The sequence below is a fragment of the Zingiber officinale genome, chromosome 7B (genome assembly GCF_018446385.1).
Source record: "Zingiber officinale cultivar Zhangliang chromosome 7B, Zo_v1.1, whole genome shotgun sequence".
Taxonomy (NCBI): Eukaryota; Viridiplantae; Streptophyta; class Magnoliopsida; order Zingiberales; family Zingiberaceae; genus Zingiber; species Zingiber officinale.
Genome location: NC_055999.1, coordinates 18,946,013 through 18,968,243, shown reverse-complemented (window position 1 = coordinate 18,968,243; position 22,231 = coordinate 18,946,013). Strand labels below are relative to the sequence as shown.

Genomic DNA, 22,231 nt, shown 5'->3' with positions numbered 1-22,231 from the left:
AGTGAGCAATTGACAGAAGCCGAGCATATTTAACTAGTTGCAACTCAATCCACATTATTTCTTCACACCAAAGATACTGGACATATCAAATAAATAGTCTTTCGTACATGACTTGGGAAATTATTGGTTCATTTCAGTTACAAGCAAGAGGCAGGTAGCTCGACTGAAAAAAGTTTGCAATACATAACACAAAGGTCGTAGGCCTTCAACTGACAAAGAGTCTTAAGACTTCTCAAGCACAGGACTTAATAGTAGCAGCATTGATGATGTCCACAAACTCCGGCTGGGAAAAAACACAAGAAAAAAGAGGATGAGATGCAAGGCAACAGAATCAACAAGAAAAGAATGAATTCGTAGTTTCAAGATGCATCATCTAATGATTAAACTCAAAGTGAAAAATACTGATCAGGAAGACACGAATATATGATTCAAGCAGTTCCAGAAAATGACAATGATCGTGGACATATTCTACTGTTTGAAGGACAAAAAATCGACAGCAATATTGAAGGAGTTGCTCGTAAAGGATTTGATTGAATATAACTGTATGGACTAAGTCATAGCCTTTAATGTAAAGTAAACCAATAGAGGTTTAACAATTGCAAACATTAAATGGTTCAGTCCTTTCTCTGATAATTAAAAATGGAAAAAACAAAGTGGACGTTAAGAAAGCAAAAAGATCACACCTTCGACGAAGCAACTCCAACATGAAACCCATCAACATCAGGTTGTGCTGCAAGTTCTTTGCTGTTAGCACCATTTACAGAACCTGAGGTAATTCATCTGTATTAAGGGATCTTGTACACAAAATCCAAACAATGAATGATAATTCAAACTGTTTTAAAACAAAAAAAGGAAAGCACTAGCAAAAAAGCTGAGTGCGCTTCGAATTTGTCAAACGTCATGATGACAAAAGGCGAATACGCTCGTCCCCAGCGCTCCCACCAACCCGTCTCAGGGCCAACACGGAGGATGTAAATCACGGGCGGCTATTAGCCTTTAGAATAGTGACTAGCACATAAGGGAGGCATTTACCTCGGCTTTTCCGAGATTCAAACCCTATACCTCATGATGACAACACCTCATGCGCTAGCCACTAGACCCATCCGAGGGGACGAATTTGTCAAACGTCATGCACCTTGAAGTGAGTGAAAAAGAACTCAAATGTGAAAAGTGATTAAAGCAACAAGTTAACAACAAACAATTACCTCCATAAATGATCCTGGTTGATTCTGCAACCTCAACACTCACATTTATCTGAAGCCATTTTCTTAATTCAGAGTGCACCTGGAGAATTAGCATAGTCAATTAAGACAGTCAATCTGGAACAGCCCACATAAAGCTTTATGTTTGGCGTAATCATATTGGATTCAAGATATACAAACAGCATAGGCTGTTGATTATTATCTATAGAACTTATAGGTTACCTAGTATCATGGCCACAGAAATTACCTCTTGAGCCTGAGCTGGAGTAGCAACCTTCCCTGTTCCAATTGCCCAAACTGGCTCATAGGCCAGAACTACATTGGTCCAGTCAGAAATCCGTTCTGTAATAAACAGTTATTCAAGAATGCTAAGAAATAGAACTACATTTAGTGTCTTCATCCAGAATTAAAAGATTCTTTTTCTTTTCCAGGAGAAAGATGATAGTAATTTGTTTATTGCTTGAAAATAGAACTTCAAAAGGTTTCGTACTTTCATAGGAATATGCTAACTTAATATTTTTTCCAGGTTGGTGGATATCTGCTATATAAACACGTATAACTAATAATAAAAAAGGTAGAGAAAAATTACTGTGCACTTCAGATTTATTAAGTATATTATATTTTATCTATTGATCTTCTGCAAAGGATGCATTGCACCTCAATTTCACTGTTACTAGAACTTTGTCCACTGTAAATTTTACTAATGAGGAATTATATTATTGAATCACATGGATTGTATTCTTCTTTGGAATATGCTTAAGTTGCCTTCATTACATGATTCATAACTTCACTCAGAACCTTCCTTTTCAGGAAACATCAAGAAATCAAGAATAATTACGTCAAATTAACCAAGACCTAACACAAATTCCATCTCAAATAAGCTCGTCTTATGCTCTTCTTGGGCTCTGGTCTGATGAAGCATGGTCCCAAGAAAACATGTAGAAAAGTAAGGAATTTAAAACCTAGGCCTGGCTAGTCATTCATCAAACAGTGTCATATAGCTGATAAAGAGTACTGCATCCACGGAATTACAGAGTCGTATTCTAGGAAACTGAAGGGTAAAAGCAGCTACACTACCTTAGTGGGGAACTGGGGATAGATAATTCAATATAGACAAGCTATTTATCCTAGTTTGGAGACATAGACAAAAACAATCAACAGACAGAATAACATCAGTATAACGTGCATAGGATACCTGCAATAGCTTTTGTTTGTGCAGTAACAACTTCCAAGGTGGCTCCTGACTCACGTTGCTCAAGTGTCTCACCGACACAAACAATTACCTTTAAACCTTTAGAGAGTGCATATGCAACCTTGCCCCCAACAAACTGAGACAGAAATAACAAATATAACAAAGAGACTATATATTAGAACAAAACTTTTATGACCACTTCAAATATTTTAGTGACAAGCATCTAAGGTAATGAAGTTAGTTATAAGAAAGATAAAACCAATAATCTTATAAAAGAAATAGTTTCATTTCTTACATAGCAAAACATAATCTGCAAGTATATTCAACCAAATAACAAACGAAGCAAAACAAGTTGGCATTAAAGAGACCATACTTTAAACTTGCATATTAAGTTTTATTAAGCGCTAAATGGAATTCATTGCTCATTTATCACATGTATACACTATTAGTCCACACTAAGAATAACATTACCTCATTTGATTCATTTAACAAAACCCTCCGTTCCGAGTGTCCAAGAATGGCCCAAGGAATGCCAAGGTTTACAATCCTCTCAGCACTGCAAAGGGAGATCGATCAAATTAGAAATACAACTTCAGAAGGGAGTCACAAAAAAATAGCAACCTTGGATAAGGAATCACTTTTTTTTTTTTTGAAAAGGAAAACGACATAATATTCAAAATTTCACCATTAGAAATAGCAAAGAAGACACATCAACAGATGGTGTTTTTTTCTTTTTTATTTGAACAGCTAGTATACACGATGATAATCAAGAAAAACTCATACCTGATCTCGCCAGTGTAAGCATCTCCTTTCTTCACCCAACAATTTTGTGCTGCGACTTGGAAATCAGAGCGCAACAAACTTTTCGCAAGAGGAAGAAATACAGATGGCGGGCTAACCACAACCTCTGCAGAGATGATATTTACAAGGGTTCATATATCATAATAGTTGTCCATCATGATCCACAGAGAAAAACCTACATTTTGAATATTTTTCACCACTAACCAATAAATACTAACTTACATAAAACATCAAATGCCATTTAGAAGCATTAAATTCAAAAACTTGAGTAAGAATCAAATTCCATAATATAATATGAGTTGAAATGAAGTTGGCAATCATGTATCAATTTAGAACAACTATGTAAAATGGAGCATATTCCTCGTAAATCAGCTTTCATAGTGAAACGGTTAAGTTCATTGACTGATTAAACTATACAGAAAATGACTCGTACAAGAAAGATACAAATTGTTAGAGATTTGAAAGAATGGTTTTGGTTGATATAATCAGCATGTTCAATTTGTGGTTGGAGCTTCCCCTTCACATCGTCAATTAGGTCAATTGTGTTAGACGTTGAGGAGATGAAGGGGCGCCTCTTCCCCTTCATCTTCCTCATTGATGCGTCAATTTGAGGTGAGGAAGGAACGCTCCTGCCTCTTCATGTTCCTCAATTAAGATGATGTCCAAGCCAAAGAACAAAGGTGTGGGCAACGGTGCAAGGAAAACATCCAGTGGAGAGAGATTTGATTTGCGACGACAGCAGCAGCATCTTCGCCAGCGCCTTTATCTTCTTCTCCGAGCATCGCTGTGAGTTATTCGTTTTGTACGAATCCTTTTTATATGTAGTAACAATGGTATCAGAGCCCCTAGTTGCAAAAACATGAGAAAATCCCTAAATTACCTCATAATCTCTCTGTCGAACGCCGAGAACAATCGTGACATTGAGTCGCGATTTCCACTGTCTCCGGTGACTGGAAGAGACCCATAGTCGTAGAGTTTCCCAGTCGCCATATGTTGGCCAGTGGCCGTGATGGTGCTAAGTCACGGAGGTTAACTGGACTATGGCATCATCATCGTGAGCCCTAGCTGGCGTTGTCCCTGTACTCCTGTCGCCCACAACTGTGTCGCGGCAGAGGGGCGCCGACGACTACGTTGGGAAGCTGGAGATCACCAGTCGCCCGGCTGCCGCATTCGTCGCAGCAGAGGTGCAGAGGTGCGACGATTGCGTCGCGACAGAGAAGAAGATTAACAGATGGCACTGTTTATTTTCACGGCACAATGAGTAAGAAAAAGTTTGTTTTTCTTTTAAAATAAAAAAGAAAATAAATCGAAACAAGGTTTCGTATTGCTTTTAATATGTGAAGCATGCCCCTAGGGCGTAGTACATACGGTTGGCGCATGATATCTGATGTAATGGTCAGGGGTCGATTCTCAGGAACTGACGATCTGGGATTTATCCCGCCATGCACCTATGACCTGTGTACCTGCATGAACCTCCCTCTATATCCGTGGGATCGACATTAGGGGGACCGCTAAAGTAGCGGATCTATATTTTTTTTTTTTTTTTTTTTTAAATATGTGAAGCACAGTGATTCAGGTAAGCATGCGAAAAGTAATTGAAAGTTTCTTTTAAAGGCAATTGAAAATTAAAATTGGTGTTTTAATTTTTCACTTATTAATGTCCCATCCAAAGAGATTTAGTTCATTTGAAGTAAAACCATATCAAATTAGATTAATTTCAACATATCTCAATTTGATTCAAATAATTAGTTGATTTAATCTGATTAATTTAAATAATTTAATTAAATGAATTTAGATTAAATAAAAATAATTAAACATCTCAATTAGATTAGTTCCAATAAAGACAAGAGATTTAAGATCTAATTCCCTGTGTGTCAGTCAACTAGAGCTCTCCAAATATAAGAGAATTTATTTTTCTTATTTGCTTATGCATGTTGTATGTATATTGCTCCATATAAATATAGGAATTAAATTTGACAGATTTTGTTACTGGTTTGTCGGTTTTATACTGACATTATTATTTTCAATTCCAGATACCACGGATAATATACATGATGACTAGTTACAGTGAACGACAACATGAGCTTTGGGGGGACATCAAGGAACTAAAATATGACCCATATTACGGAGTCAGATGGCTTATTCGTCGGCTCGATTGGATATTTCGAAAACTCGAACGAGAAAGGTATTCAGTCCTAGACGAACACAGAAGATGGGCTCTAGTCGAGTCACTGCCGGAACGTCTTCTTGATATAACATACTAGCTACTGGATCGCTCTGAAGGGCACGTATTCAGAGATGTGCGGGGATCTACTTTATTTGGCATGCGATCCAGAAGAAATGGATCCCGTAGAATTTGTGAAGGATCTAGAAATGAATCCCGGAGAATCTGAAGAGGAAGATCATGACAAATCAGAGGAGGATCTGGAACATTATGTAGAAGATCCAGAAATAGATATAAATATGGATCTGAAGGATGATTCTGAGGTTGATCCTGCCATTATCAAGTCCAGGATGAACGGGATAACATTGCCCACTGTACTAGTATTTTTCTAGTGGAAGTGGTACTAGCTTATCTTGTTGGTGCAGCGGGGCCAGTAAGAGGGGGGTGAATTGCCTGCAAATGAAAATATACCCTCCTCAAGACTTTCAACTTAAAAATGCAACACTAATAAAAATGAACGAATAGAAATAAAGAGGAGACAAAATTTTAACTTGGTTAAAACCCAGGGGGTTGTTAATCCAAGACGGTCGAACAACTCTACTAGAATATCTCCTTCACTGTAGGCGGAGAAACCTTTTTTACACACTTAGAATACTCAGAGGTTGCTAGGAACTTAATATAGAGTTGAATTAATATTTCCTAACTCCAGGGGCCTTTATATAGCTCTTGGAAACTCTATCTCAAGTGTTGAAGGCGCCTCCAAGAGGGTTGAAGGCGCCTCCAAGAGGGTTGAAGGCGCCTCCAAGGAGTTTGATCGGATAAAACTTTATCCAATTGCAAACGTTCATTTTTACTGGGTCTGAGGCGCCTCCAGTCCGAGGCGCCTTCAAGGTTATGGAGGTGCCTCAGACAGTGCAGGCAGTGGAGGCCCCTTCAGCAATTCGTTAAAGGCGCCTCCAGCTAACTTTCCAGCTTCTTTTGACTTCATTTTAGCTTCTGATGCTCCAATAGCTTGGGTGATTGCGGCCAACTGGAATAGGGCTCACCCGAACCCAATTCTTGGCGTTTTCCTCGAGCAGGCTTTCGTCCCGGCTTCTCGTCCCTCGAACGCCGCGCACGTTCTTCTAGTCCACCAGAGTACTCTTCCGCAGCTCTCTCGTCCTTCGGACGCACCAAACCCGTCGGCTCCCTTCCCGTGTCGTCCTTCTCGCTAGTTGCCTCTTCTGCTCGACTTCCTGCGCTCTTAAGTTCCTGCACACTTAGATACAGGGATGAGATAATTAGCAGGACCTAACCTAACTTGGTTGATCACATCAAAATACCCACAGGGTCCAACAATCTCCCTCTTTTTGATTTGTATCAACCTAAATTCAAGTTAGGGTAAAAACAAACAAATAGTAATTTAAGAAAAATTACTAACCCAACATTGTAAGCACAAAAATTACAATAATAGAATTTACAACCTCAAATATTAAGATTTTTGATTTTCCTAACTCCCCCTAGACTTGTACCTAACTCTCCCTCTTTGATTACAGCAAAAAGAGTGGGGAAAAAGGGAATCATTTGTAAAGAAAATTTATAAGACATAATTATCTTTAAGAATTTTCAAAGAAATTTTGAAGTTAAATACTTATTAACGTCTGCAAAACATATTTTTAAAAGGAATAACTTGCAAAATGACTTAAAAAATTTGTTTGAGAAAAATTTCTAAATAAAAAGAAATTTACTAGAGGAACGCTAAGTAGGTTTTAAAATTTAAATTATTTTCAGAATAATTTTTAAGTAAAAACTTAGTTAAGAAATGATTTTAACTTAAATAAACTAAGAATTTTCTAAGTCACGATTTTATGAAAAAAAAATATTTTTCTAGAAAAAATTATTTTTTGAAGAATTTCCAATAAAATGTTTAAATCTTTTTTTAAAAACATTATATAATTCTAATTTTAATGCTTTTATCAGAAATTTAATTAAACATTTTATTTCGATATTTTGGCTTCCAAGTCGTGGCGAGGCACTAGGCCTTCTTGGTTATTGAAGAAACAACCACTTTCTTAGACAAAGTCTCATAAAGAAACTCACTGTTTAATTTCTTCTGAAAGCCTTAACTTAAAGAATTTTAACCTAGTAAAGATTTTGGAATCCAGTATAGGTTCCTTGCTACAGGGTGAGGTAAATATTTGGACAGCACATAAGTCTTGGGAATCTTTCTAAGTTGTCCTTGATGTTTTCTTATATACCAATTTAGCTTTCCATAAATTTTAAGTTTTGATTTTTGAAAAATATTTATTTTTGAACATCCAGCAATTTTTAAATTTTAAATTTATATTTTCAAACTGTCATTTTTTGATTTTAAGTTGTTAAATAACTCTAAGGGGCATGATTCTTCTAATTTTAATTTAGCATTTTCTTTTTCTAATTTTGCTAGATCTTTCGTAAGTACTTTGATAAATTGAAACGACTGATTGGGGGTGAGATCACGTACCTTACTTACCTCACTTGGTGATGCTCCCCCTTCATCGTAGCTTTCCTCTTCTGATTCTCCCCCTTGATCTATGCTCATCTCTGAGTCCGAGTCATCTTCAAATAGATGGTTGGCCATCAATGCTACTCCTGAGAAGGCTTCAACTTCTGACTCGGAGGATGAAGAATTGCCCCATGTATCCTTCAGACTTTTGCGTGTAGAGGACGTCGGTTTCTGAGGCTTCTCCTTATGCTTTTTCTTCAACTTGGGGCAGTCATCCTTGATGTGTCCTTCCTCATTGCAGTTGTAGCATCGACCGTGCTTCTGTCGCGTTGATGCTTCCTCGACTGTGATTTAAATTTATTAGTTTTAACAAATTTATTTAACTTTCTTACCAGTAGTGCCGCTTCAGATTCGTTGATGGATGCTTCGAAGTCGGGATCGCCCATCTCGACTTATAGGGCAACGTTGAGTTTTGACTTCTCTATAGGTTCTGCAATTCGAGACTCGTGAAGTTCAAATGTAGAAAATAAACTTTCTAAACTACTTACCTCAAAGTCCTTAGAGATGTAGTAAGCATCTACTAAGGACGTCCACTCAGAATTTCTTGGGAAGGCGTTGAGCGTATACCGGATGGAATCTCGGTTCGTTACTGATTCGCCGAGATTTGTTAGTTGCGTTATCAGCTCCTTGATTCTAGCTTGGAGTTGTGCTACCTTCTCGCCGTTGTTCATCCGGAGATTCGTCAACTGAGTTCGAAGGATGTCGCGCTTTGCTAACTTTGCTTCTGAGGTGCCTTCGTGGAGCTCTAGGAATTTTTCCCATAGGTCTTTAGCGGAGTCGTAGCTTTCGATCCGACTTACCTCCTGGGGCGGCAAGACGCTGAGCAGGTGGAATTCCGCCTTTCTGTTGGCCACGAAATCAGCTTGCTCCTTCTTCGTCCAGTTGTATTCTTCCTTGTCTTTGAGGGCTACAAAATCATATTTCATAACAAGAAGAATATCAAACTCAGTCTTAAAAAATATCTCCATACGACGCTTCCACGTCGCGAAGGCTTCGTCGAATTTCGGGGGATGGATGCTAGTTCTGGCCATCGTCTTGATCTTTGTGCTTCAATCGGCAGTCAGTCCTTTTGAAGCAGTCTGGCTCTGATACTACTTGTTGGTGTAGCGGGGCTATCAAGAGGGGGGGGGGTGAATTTTAACTCAAATGAAAGTATACCCTCCTCAAGACTTTCAACTCAAAAATGCAACACTAATAAAAATAAATGAATTGAAATAACGAGGAGATAGAATTTTAACTTGGTTACAACCCAGGGGGTTGTTAATCTAAGGCGGTCGAACAACTCTACTAGAATATCTCCTTCACTGTAGGCGGAGAAGCCTTTTTTACACACTTAGAATGCTCAGAGGTTGCTAGGAACTTAATACAGAGTTGAATTAATATTTCCTAGCTCCAGGGGCCTTTATATAACTCCTGTAAACTCTATCTTGAGTGTTGAAGGTGCCTCCAAGGAGTTTGATCGGATAAAGTTTTATCCGATTGCAAACGTTCATTTTTACTAGGTCTGAGGCGCCTCCATTACCCTTGAAGGCGCCTCAGACTGGGTCTGAGGCGCCTTCAAGGTTATGGAGGCGTCTCAGACAGTGCAGGCAACGGAGGCGCTTTCAACACTTCGTTGAAGGCACCTCCAGCTAACTTTCCAGCTCTTTTGACTTCATTTTAGCTTCTGATGCTCCAATAGCTTGGGTGATTGCGATCAACCGGAATAGGGCTCACCCGAACCAAATTCTCGGCCTTTTCCTCGAGCAGGCTTCTGCCTCGGCTTCTCGTGCCTCGAATGTCGTGCACGTTTTTCTCGTCCATCGGAGTACTCTTCCGCAGCTCTCTCGTCCTTTGGACGCACCGAGCCCGTCGGCTCCCTTCCCGTGCCATCATTCTCGCTAGCTGCGTCTTCTACTCAACTTTCTGCGCTCCTAAGTTCCTGCACACTTAGACACAAGGATGAGATAATTAGCAGGACCTAACCTAACTTGGTTGATCACATCAAAATACTCACGGGGTCCAACATATCTCACAAAATAAAGTTCAGTTGCTATCACTGTCACTATGTGTTAACATCTTTAAGCTCATATTAATAAAATCATGTAATAGAAAATGTTGTGATGTACAAATAGTGTTATTCTAATGAAAATTTATGTTATGCGTTAACAAACTTGAAAAAGAATGTTATGTGTTAACAGTTTTAATAGAATGATTAGTTCATTTAATTATTAGTTCATTTGATGGGATGTCTATAATATAATTGATCAATGTTGATTGGATTGACACATACAAATGATGAGTTGAAACATGATTATCACTTAATTTTGTAAACCAATTTTAATTTACATTGAGTCAATATTAATTACGTGCATATGAATTGATGCGGTGATGGGGGGGGGGGGGTCCACTCAGTGGAGGGTCATTGCCACAGTGGAGGTCAGAGGCCAAAGTTAAGGTGGTCAACACCCTTGTATCACTGGTCGGTCGGGCGGCCCACTCGCCCGACAGAGATATCCCACTCAGACTTACATCAAACTCGAAACCGGTGAAGCGGAGTTGCGACCGAGCAGATTGTACTTAGACCAGGCTTCCCGTTCAGCATGGCAGCATAGCTCGGACAGTGGAAGGTTAGCCGAGCGGCTCTCCCGCTCGGCCCAGTAACGGACAAAAGGAGGATCTGGCGATATCCTTCTAGGAGCCTGTGCCATCGACAGACAACATGGTCGGTGGCATGGTCAGGCAATGGATCGTACGACGGAAGCTCCCACTATTACATCAGAGATATACTCGGGTTGTTAAGGTATGGTGTTAGGGACACTTTCTTGACATGTCTTTTTAGGGAAAGCTTTGAGATGCGTGCACATCTCGAGGAGCGTGCACGCGCACCCCCGGAGCTTTATATAAAGGGCCCCAAGCTTCAATGGAGGTATGCTGGTTTTCACTGTAGTCACACTGTTACTCTGCTTCTCTTACTCCGCTTCTTTGCTTCCACACCGCCGTTGACTGACTTGAGCGTCGGAGGGTCATCGCCGGGGAACCCCTCCCTGGCTCGGCACTGACACTGTTGTGGTTGCAGGTCCCTTTAGTTCGGAGTCCATGCATGGCCAATAGGAGCACCACGCCCCCCAGCATCCATCGTCTCGACTGTCGGGCATGATCAAATTTTGGAGCTGGACTTGGTAGACGAATTGCACGCTAAAGCTGTCGTCTGTCTGATGGCATACTGATAGAGGATGAAGCAAAGCTACAATCGGAGGGTGATCCCAAGGTCATTCCAGGTCGGCGACCTGGTATGGAAGAAAGTGAAGCCGGTCGACGACGTCAACAGGCTGGAGGCCACGTGGGTCGAATCCTTCAAGGTCGTGGAGAAGCTCCGGTTGGACACCTATTACTTGGAGGATGAGGACGGACGACGATTGGAAAGGCTGTGGAGCGCGAACCATCTCCAGCCTTATCGAGCCGGATGAGAGCTGCGTTGATGTAGTAATCAATGAGCATTTGCATCCTTGTACTCTTTGAATGCAGGACAGAAATAAGAAACAAGGATTGTCAAGCTCTATGTCGAACGACGCATCAAATCGTCGAGCAGCGACGTTAAACGCGAGTCTCCATCAATCGTCGAGCGGCGATGTTAAACCCATGTCTTCATCGATGGTCGAGCGGTGACCTTAAACCCAGGACTTCGTCAAATCTTCGAGCGGCGACGTTAAACCCATGTCTCCATCGACGGTCGAGCAGCGACCTTAAACCTAGGACTTCGTCAAATCGTCGAGTGACGACGTTAAATGCTTGTCTCCATCGGCGGTCAAGCGACGACCTTAAACCCAGGACTTCGTCAAATCGTCGAGCGGCGATGTTAAACACGAGTCTCCATCAATGGTCGAGCGGCGACCTTAAACCCATGTTGTCATCAACAGTCGAGCGACGACCTTAAACTCAAGTCTTTGTCAAATCGTCGAGCGGCGACGTTAAACACGGGTCTTCATCGATGGTCGAGCGGCGATGCTAAACCCGGGAGAAGGTATTAACCTTCCTCAATTCCTTCAATGACACTCATATGGCCGAGTGGCTAGCCGCAGAAAAGCCGCTCAAGCAAGCGTCCTCGAAGGTGCTGTCCGTTCGGGGCGATACACACAAAGACCATAGAAGGTTAAAGGCAGTCATACAAGGAGAAGTATAAAAAGAAAGTTCCGTCGAACGAGCGAACATTCATTGCAAAAAAGGGGGTGCACCGCCGAACAGGCAGGCTTACACTCAAAAAGAAAATTTTCTACAGGATGGACGCTCAACCTTACTCTAGATAATCAAAAAACGTCATCAGGCAGCGAGCCATTCAGCTTGCTGCGATTGATGACATTGTTTGTCAGTACGGTGTGAAGATGGTCGTCCGCCTTGAGCTGCTAGAGCGTCCCGTCAATAGCCAACTCGAAGATCCGGATGATCCGTTGGACAACCTTATCAGTGAATTTGTCTGAGCAAAGGTAAGCCTGCTTCAGCGTTTCAAGCCTGCCCGGTTCGCCTTCTTGATATGTCACCAGGGCCGAGCGAGAGGCTTTCAAAGCATCCTCAACAACTTTGAGCTCCCCCTGAAGAGAGGCCTCCATAGCCGAGCGACTGTTCTGCTCGGTGACCAGGAAGTCCTCAGCTTCCTTGAGCTTCTGGGCAAGAGCCCGAGCTTCTTGGTTCTTCAACTCTAAATCATTGATGGCTCGGTTCTTCCTCGCTGTGTCCGACTCAATTTTCTTATCAAAAGTGCTAACCTGTGTGTTGAGCCGACCCAACATAACTTCCTGGTCAGCAATCTTCTGTCGCTCGACCTCGAGGAGCTTGTTGGCCTTCTCCAGGTCGACCTTCAGTTTGGTGACTTTAGTAATAGGCTGCCCTTGGGCGGAGGACGCGCCGCTCGAGATCTTAAGCTTCTTCAACTCGCCCTCCACAAAAGTGAGTCGTTGGCACATGACTATGCTTTCAACCCAGTACTGTAGGCGAACGGGAAAACGTTAACGTCGATCAGAGGTAAATCATGAATTGGTAGTAAAATACATGCCCCGATGGACATTTGCAGGTGGCTGTTGGCGAGGGCCCCAAGGGGCGTTGTCGCGGCTCGCGCCCTGGCTTCCTCCCAAATGTCGGCGAGCGGCCCGCGAATGAGGATTTTGTGCTCGGGTGTGCGAGGTTGGGCGCTCTGCTCAAGGTAATCCTCCGTTGGCAGGTGGAGGATCGTCGTCACGGATCGCCGACCGCTCGGGGTTGATTGTGAAGAGGCCACTGGACCAGAAGGTGGGGCCATGGACACGGGGAGGATACCGGATCGCAAAACCCTTCATCGGGTTGGGGGCAGAAAGGCGACCGATTGTATAGCGATGGTCTCTGGCGGCAGCTCGGCCAGGGACGACGTTCGATCAGTTGAAGTGGCCTCCTCCGTTTCCGGGATGGCTGCGGGAGATGAAGTACCTACTCGCTTTGCGACCCTCGCAACTGAGGTGGCAGAGCGGGAAGGCTAGTCCGCTCGGCGTCTCTTGCGCCTAATAAGGGGCTCACCATCGCCAGAAGACCCGGAGCCCTCGGTTTGGGCGGCAGGCTGCGACTCAGGGGTTGGGAGTGACTCTCCAGCAACTTCAATGCTAGGCACCCAATCGGCAGCACCCTCGCCCACAGTGGGAGTCTCCCCGCTCTCGACGAGCGTGTCTCATGGGAGCCGACCGACGTTAGACCTCGGCTCGCCAATTGCTTTGCAGCAGCCGCCTCAACCTTGGCGTCCTTAAGCTTTGTGCAGCCGGCCACCCGCGCTCGCATTATGACTTTAGCTGCAAGAGATAAAAAAGAAATCAGTTAGACTCAAAAGAAAGGATCAGATAATGGCGTACCTAAGCCGCTCGGGAGCTTGGTGCGGATCAGGTTCAGACCAAAGATGTACATGACACCTTCCAGCAGCAACTTATGGATGCCATATTTTTGACCAGCCATCAAGGATGTCGCGTGTAGATAGTCCGCTCGACTCTTATGCTTCTTCAGATCGGGTTGAGGTGGTAGTCCGACCTGCCAGCGCATCCGAAAGCTAGGTCATTCGGGGAGTCGCATAAAGAAGAAATACTCCTTCCAATGTTTGTTGGAAGTTGACATTTTGTCAAAAAACACTAAGCCGACCCGAGACTGAAAGAGGAAGGTTCCCAGTTAGGACTTCTTGGGATAATAAAAGTAATGGAAAGCTCGAGGGGTCAAAGGAATGTCGTGCAGCCGAAACAGCACGATGACGCCGCACAGCAAGCGAAAAGAATTCGGTACGAGTTGCGGAAGGGGAACACGGAAGTAATTACAGACTTCGATGATGAAGGGGTGGATAGGGAATCGTTAAGGTATGGTGTAAAAGACACTTTCCTCACATGTCTTTTTAAGGGAAGCTTTGAGAAGCGTGCATGCCTCGAGGAGCGTGCACACGCGCCCCCTACGCCCTATATAAAGGGCCCCAAGCTTCAATGGAGGTATGTTGGTTTTCACTGTAGCCAGATTATTACTCTGCTTCTCTTACTCCGCTTCTTTGCTTTCATACCGCCGGTGACTGACTTGAGCGACGGAGGGCCATCGCCAGGGAACCCCTCCTTGGTTCGGCACTGACTCTGCTATGGTTGCAAGTCCCTCTAGTTCGGAGTTCACGCACGGTCAATAGGAGCGCCACTCCCCTCAACATCCATCGCCTCGACTCTCGGACAAGATCATGAATTATATTGAAATAATAAATAATGTGCTTATTTATTGTAGATTATGATAACTAGAATATCATAGTTGAACTCAATAAGGGAGATAAATTATATGGAGATAACTATAAAATCTGGCATCTCAAGATACAATAGTTCTTGAGGAACAAGAAGTTCTAGAAGCTATAAATCAGTTCATGGAAGGATCGGATGATAGTTCTACAGCACAACATAGACGTGACCTTGATGCCTATAAGACATGGAAAAAGAAGGTCACCACTACTAAGGGAATATTGATTAGTTCAATAGTGGATGACCTGATATTTGAGTATGAGCCATTACCATCAACTAATGTTGTCTAGGCAACCCTTAGAGAGAAGTGCAATGGAGTAAGTCTCAGTAAGCTTCGTCAGCTAATAATTAAGTTTGATAGTTACAAAAAATACTCGAATGACACCATGACCCAACATATGAGGAAAATGGGTAATATGATTCAAGAGCTTAAGACTATTGGTCATGTGTTGACCGATGAACAATAGGTTCAAACAGTAATCCGTTCCATTCCTGATTCTTGGGAAATGATGAAACAGAACCTTATTCACAGTGAGAGTATCAAAATTTTTATTGATGTCTCACGCCATGTAGAACTTGAGGCGGAGAGGATTGAATCCACGAGGATTGAATCCGCAAGGATTTCTGATCAAACTTTTGTAGCTGAAGGTTCTAGTTTCAAGAATAAGAAAAGATGGTTTAAAAAAAGGAAAGGGAAAAGGAAAAGAAGCTAGTATTGTTACTGGGAAAAACTAAATGAAGAAAAAAGGAAAGAAATATGGGCAAAAATCTAAGGGCAAAATTACTTGCTACAACTGTGTCAAGAAGAGTCATATTGCTCGGGATTGTATTTAAAAAGGTAGATTTATTTTTGTCTTCTTTCCATGAGCATTATGTTGCAAGTTCAGTGTTGTTAGCTGATTCTTATCCTTTGTGGATTGTAGATTCAGGAGCAACGAACCATGTAGCTTGTGATCGAGCTTTATATGTGGAGTACCGTCAGGTACCAACTGACAACAAATGGATATGTGGGAAACAATACAAGGATTGAAGTCAAAGACATTGACACTTGCAAACTCAACCTACGTGATGGAAGCACCTTATTTCTACATGATGTCCTTTATACTCCTAAGTTCGACGGAATATGGTTTCCGTTACTAGTCTTCTTAATTTAGGTTATCGTATGAACTTTTATAGTTGCTGTGTGGAACTTCGCATTAACACTGTGTTAATTGGGCATGATTATGTAACAAATGATTTTATTATTCTTGATGTAGAACCAAATAATAATCATGGTTGTTTTTCAAACATTGCTCTTACTAGTGATGTCGATATTAATGGTGAGGCACGACATGCTAGATTAGGACATATAGGACAAGAACGAATGAATATATTAGCTAAAGAGAGTCTTTTAGGCGCTCATGCTAAAATTAACTTATCTATATGTGAGCATTGTCTTGCCTGAAAGGCAACTGAAAATCATTTGGTAAGGCTATTAGGGCTAAATCACCATTGCAATTAATTCATTCAGATATTTGTGGTCCAATGAATGTGAATGGTGAGGTTTGACATGCTAGATTAGGACGTATAGGACAAAAATGAATGAATAGATTAGCTAAAGATGACCTTTTAGACACTCATGCTAAGATTAACTTATCTATATATAAGCATTGTTTTGTTGGAAAGGCAACTAGAAAATTATTTGATAAGACTATTAGGGCTAAATCACCATTGTAATTAATTCATTCAGATATTTGTGATCCAATGAATGTGAATACTAGAAATGAGAGTTCTTATTTCATTACATTTATTGATGACTTCACATGTTTTGGTCATGTGTATTTGATTTCTCACAAATCTGAAGCATTAGATTCCTTCAATCATTACTTGAACGAAATTGAGAATCAATTGAAACGTAAGGTTAAAACCTTGCGCACTGACCGTAGAGGTGAATATTTGTCTAATCAATTCAAGATAATGTATAATGATAAAGGGATTATTAGATAGCTAATTATCCTTGAAACTTCACAGCAAAATGGGGTTGTTGAAAGAAGAAATATGACTCTTTTTAAAATGGTTAGGTCTATGATGGTGCAGACTAATTTGTCAATCTCCTATTAGGAAGATGCATTATTAGTTGCGTCATATATACTTAACAAAGTGCTTTCAAAGTCAGTTCCATTTACCCCATATGAACATTGGATAGATAGAAAGCCGGATTTGAGTAATTTGAGACCTTGAGGGTTAGCTGCCTACGTTCATGATAAGACTCACGAATATGAAAAATTATGGTATAGAAGTAAGAAGTGTATCTTTATAAGGTATTCTGAGACTTCTAAGGGTTATGTCTTCATTAATGAGCGACAAGATGAAGTCATCTCTGAAATAGAGTCAAGATATGCTACTTTTCTCGAAACTGAGTTCCTAACACGAAGTGAAATTGATAAGACAATTCCTCTATATACGATAGAGGAGGAGGATAATGTTCCTTTATCAACTAATTAGGAGATGTCTGAATCTAGGCAACCTAGTGGGAGTAATTTGCCACTGAATGAGTCAGTTTCTCAACAGTCTAAACTACGAAGAACTAGTCGTCAGATTATTTCTCGGAGAATGTTTGACATTGAGAATCATACATTGATGATTCTCCCCAATGAGGAATCTCGAACAGTTGAGGAAGCTTTGAGATGCTTAGTTAGAAAAGAATGGAAAGTTGTAATGGATGAGGAAATGAAGTCAATGAGAAAGAATCAAGTTTGAAATTTAGTCGATCTTCCTCCGAGCCAAAGGGCTATTGGGAATAAGTCTATTCTCATAATAAAGAGGAAAGGAGATAGAACAATTAATCGATAAAAAACTCATTTAGTTGCAAAAGGATATACCCAAATGGAGGGTATTGATTTTGAAAAGGCATTTTCCTCAATTGTAAAATTTGGTGTCATCCTACCTATAGTAGCACAATTTGACATGGAATTATATCAGATGGATGGAAAAATAATTTTTTTTAATAGTAATCTTGACGAAGAAATTTATATGACATAGCCAGAAGGTTACATTACTGAAGGCCAAGAGAATAGAGTATGTAGACTTAAGAAGTTTATATATGGACTAAAGTAGGCGTCAAAACAATGGAACATAAGATTTAATGAATTTATTTTGTCTTATAGTTTCAAAATGATCAATGAGGATCATTATGTTTACCTACAAAAGGAAAAAAGGAAAATTTGTCATCTTATCATTATATGTTGATAATATGCTAATAGATGGAAGTGACATAAAGTGTGTGATAGAAGTCAAATGGTGATTTTCATCACAATTTGATATAATATATATGGGAGAAGCTGAGTACATTTTAGGAGTGAAGATCATTAGAGATCGATCGAAAAGACTTTTGGGTTTGTCTCAAGAGGCTTATATCACTAAGATGCTACAACACTTTAATATGTGAAATTATAATATTGAACAAACACTTGTAGCGAGAGGTACTGTTTGGAGCAAAAATATGTATCCCAAGACTCCTGAAAAAATAGCCGAAATGAAGAAAAAATCATATTCCGGTGCTATTGATAGTTTAATATACATTATGTTGTGTACTCGTCCTGATATAAACTATGTTGTTGGCTTAGTTAGTTGTTTTTGGTCAAACCCAGGATTGAGACACTGGAAAGGCTAAAGAGGATATTCAGATATCTTAAAGGGACAGCGGATTAGTGTCTCTGTTTCCAAGGATCATATATAAGCCTAAGTGGCTATACAAATATAAATTGAGTGGGGGACCTTGATGACAGAAAATCCACATCCGGCTATATTTTCTTGCTGAATGATAGTGTCATCTCATAGAACAGTAAGAAGCAGCCTTGTGTAGTCCTGTCGACAATGGAAGCTGAGTATGTGCCTTGTGCAGCGGTTGTGCAAAATACTATCTTGTTAAGAAGGTTTCTGAAACATTTGAAGATTACTAAGGACAATGGAAGTCCTGTTACAGTGTATTGTGACAATCAAGTTGGAAAAAATCTCAAATATCATAGCAAAGGAAAGCATATAGAAACTAAGTATAATTTTGTAAGGGATATTGTTGATAAGAAAAAGATAGTTTTTGAGTACATTTCTAGACGTAATATGCTTATCGATCCTTTTACTAAGTCAATGACTAAAAAGTAATTTCAAGGACATATGAAGTCTTTGGAATTCCAAAGAATATAACTTATTGTAAAGACATTTAGATAAATGAAAATGTCATGATCTATTCAGTGTATATGTCTGTTATATTAAAAAAAAAGTCTCGATAAGCATGTTGACAGATTGAGATTGGTCCACTCACATGGAAAATCATCTCTATTTGTTAAGTAAAATAGAGGTAAGACAATATTGCTTATGAGACAACTTATGTAGTTGTGAATAGAGACATACTCATAAGTTAAGGTCGTCTTGATAATTGTGTCAAAATAAAATCATTTATGTAATGATTGGAGTAAATGAATCCACCTGGGCTGCCCGCTGAGAGCACTTCCCGATGTAGCCTGGTGGCCGGCGGGAAACATCCGTGGAACCGGGCCGGTCACTCCAGGCTCAACGTTACCCAGCCTGGTTAATCATTTTTACTTAGAGCCAGATTGGAATTTATATGTTGAATTCAGAATTAGATATTAGGTATGTTTAGATCAAAATCTGTACGATGTTCGATTTTTTTGAAAAACATGCACTCTTTTTTAGTAAAAAGAATAACATCGTAGCATGTGATTCATACCACATGTGCTATAACGACAAGAAGGATAGTAGGAGAATGGAACCCTGCTTCTCTACTATGTAAGCCCCTTGAGATTATAAGTTAATCTCAATCTTATCCTAAGTGACTATTTAGCTGTCTACTTGAAGTTCTGATTTGTGTCTGCTATTTTAGTATGTTTCCTATTAGCTAAGGGTGATTCGATTTATGGAACATAACTAGAAAAGCGACTTATTATAATGAATAGATTCTAGCTAAAAAAGAAAATTAAAATTAATTTATATCTTTGGCAATTATTCACAGGTATCAGTTACAGTTTTTTGTTCAGTACATAAAATGTAATTGTGAATAATTATATTGATTGAAGATATTGAACATGCTCTTAACATAATAGTCATTATGAGAGATTAGAGATGTGTAAATAATCTAATCTGAGGTAAATGCAAGTTATTGATGTCTCTAATTCATTGTACAGAACAGTTATGTAATAATCTTCTTAGCAATTATTACTCATTGTGCTTGCTGTTGTACGAATCATTTTCCCTAATGTATGAAATAAATGTTCTTATTTGATCTTTATGACTAATTAGTATATTGCTCTGATTTTGCGACTTGATTATAATATAGTCTATGTGACTTACATGGTCTATATGATTAGTTAACCTTTTAAGATTGACTTGGATGAGTGAGAGATGTTAGACGTTGAGGAGATGAAGGGGTGCCTCTTCTCCTTCATCTTCCTCATTGATGTGTCGGTTTGAGGTGAGGAAGGAATGCTCCTGCCTCTTCATGTTCCTCAATCCCCTTATAAGATGACGTCCAAGCCAAAGAACAAAGGTGTGGGGCAACGGTGCAAGGAAAACAACTAGTAGAGAAGGATTTGGTTTGTGAAAAATCTAAGGAAGTTTCAAGTAATGATCTTCTCGGCGACAACAGTAGCATCCTCGTCAGCGTCTTCTTCAGTTTTCTTCTCCAAGAATCACTATGGGTGCGTTTGGTTAGGGATTATTCTGGATAACCTTGATTATCCATTCAAAGTTATTAACAAAAATCTTATTTGGTTTAGGTAATTTATGATTCCCGAGTAATGTTCCATGTCCGACACGTCAGCAAAAGGGGCATGCAACCAGGAATCGAAAAACTGAAAATTTTCTTTATTCCGGGGTTAATGAATTTTTTTTTTACCCAAAATACCCACGGATAAAAGAAAAATGTGATAAAAAAGAAAAACATAAAGGGAAAATAAAAAAATATTAAAAAAATTTTAAATAAAAAAAAACATAAAAAAATAATAAAACATAAAAAATAATACAATATTAAAAAAATAGGAAAACATTAAAAAAAATAGGGAAAATAAAAAATGAGAAAAAACATAAAAAAATAAAAAATAAAAAAATAAAAATTTTAAAAAGTAAAAAATAATTTAAAAAACTTTAAAAACATAAAAAATAGAAAAAATTGTAAAAAAACATAAAAATCTAAAAAAACAAAAATATGTAAAAAAAATAATAAAAAGTAAAATAAAAAATTAAAAACACTTAAAAAATTAAAAATAAAAAATGTAAAAAAACATAAAAAAACAAAAAAAAAAAAATTAAAAAAGTAAAAATAAAATTTAAAAAAAAGTAATAAAAAATTAAAAAATAAAATAAATAAAAAACATAAAATAAAATAAAATAAAAAATATATATATATATATATAAAGAAATTCGTGAAAAAGAAAAAGTAAAAAACGTAGAGTTAAATATTGTTGATTTTGTAACTGAGGATAATATAGTAAAATATTAAACTAGGTTATTCATTAAAACATTTAAACAAATAAATTTTTATTACATTATCTAGATTGAACAATTGGTATGTACTAACCCTTTTTATATGTATTAACAAATTGGTATACACTCCACGAGGCTCCAAATAGTCGGTTAGCTTGCTAAAATTTTCAAACAGGAGTTCAAAACTATATGATCATACCAACAGCATCAGGTGATTCAATTTTTCCATCATTCAGAATGCTGACAATTTTCTCGACCTCCTCGATCGTCCCATTCTGCAGATACAAGGACGACACAACATTTATTTTGTACCCAATCAAAAGTGATTTGCTGAAACTCTGAAACCAAAGTAGAAAGCAAAAGCGGGAAGAACAAAATGTTCGCAAGCCAGGCATCCAAGAACACCTTATTAGTCCAAATTAACAAGATCAACAAAAACTAGCTTCCGGATAGCCGATCCATAAGAATCATAACAATCACTATATACATCAGAATCTGATCGACCAAAATCAAACCGAGATCTAAGTTCAGCAAAGAACCAGCGCTGATCTAAATAAATCATAAAAATATTGAGTGAAAAAGTCAAGGATTACGCATTTCGATTTGCCACCGACGAAGAACTTTCGGGCCATTATCCGCACACAAACAAAAGCGACGTCGATGATACCTAAACCAGGTCCTTCGAGAGCAAGGAACAGCCACACTGATACAGTTAAGAGTACATAGGGGATATAATAAAGAATACATAAGGGCACCTTCGACAGCGAGGAAGCCAGACTGATATAGTAAAGAATACATAGGGATATAGTAAAGAATACATGCGGTCACCTTCGCCAGCAAGGAGGATGGCCACACTGATATAGTAAAGAATACATAAGGATAAGGTCATCTTCGAGAGCAAGGAACGGCCACACTGATATAGTAAAGAAATATAGGAACCTGAACCTGAAAAGGTCTTCGTTTTGATGAAATTACCATGCCCTATTTTGTGATCAACGCCCAAGAGCAATCTCCGGAGTTTCAGGAACTAGAAACGGACGTCCGATCAAGGAGGGACGCGAATCTGAAGCTCCGGTGCAACTGTCGGGTACGAAAAATCGTGGCACTTGGTTTTGATGCGCA

At 39.5% G+C, this 22,231-nt stretch overlaps 1 protein-coding gene across 1 annotated transcript; it reads right to left on the bottom strand.

Annotated features, from left to right (window-relative positions):
- Positions 1 to 9: 9 nt before the first annotated feature.
- Positions 10 to 22,013, bottom strand: LOC122005463 (triosephosphate isomerase, cytosolic-like). Its single transcript, XM_042560497.1, has 10 exons — positions 21,938 to 22,013; positions 21,703 to 21,812; positions 21,309 to 21,384; positions 3,178 to 3,301; positions 2,866 to 2,950; positions 2,398 to 2,530; positions 1,450 to 1,544; positions 1,206 to 1,284; positions 684 to 766; positions 10 to 283 (listed from the first exon to the last, which is right to left on the bottom strand). The coding sequence occupies exons 1-10, from the start codon at positions 21,996 to 21,998 to the stop codon at positions 233 to 235; spliced, it is 897 nt and encodes a 298-aa protein (XP_042416431.1). The 5' UTR covers positions 21,999 to 22,013; the 3' UTR covers positions 10 to 232.
- Positions 22,014 to 22,231: the final 218 nt, after the last annotated feature.

What these genes read in the sequence shown, in the direction of transcription:
- LOC122005463 (XM_042560497.1), bottom strand. Translation starts at nt 21,998, where the DNA reads ATGACCTTATCCTTATGTATTCTTTACTATATCAGTGTGGCCATCCTC. An exon ending in CTCCAGCTCAGGCTCAAGAG is followed by an intron (nt 1,285 to 1,449) that starts GTAATTTCTGTG and finishes CTAATTCTCCAG; the next exon opens with GTGCACTCTGAATTAAGAAA. An exon ending in TTGGAGTTGCTTCGTCGAAG is followed by an intron (nt 284 to 683) that starts GTGTGATCTTTT and finishes GTTTTTTCCCAG; the next exon opens with CCGGAGTTTGTGGACATCAT.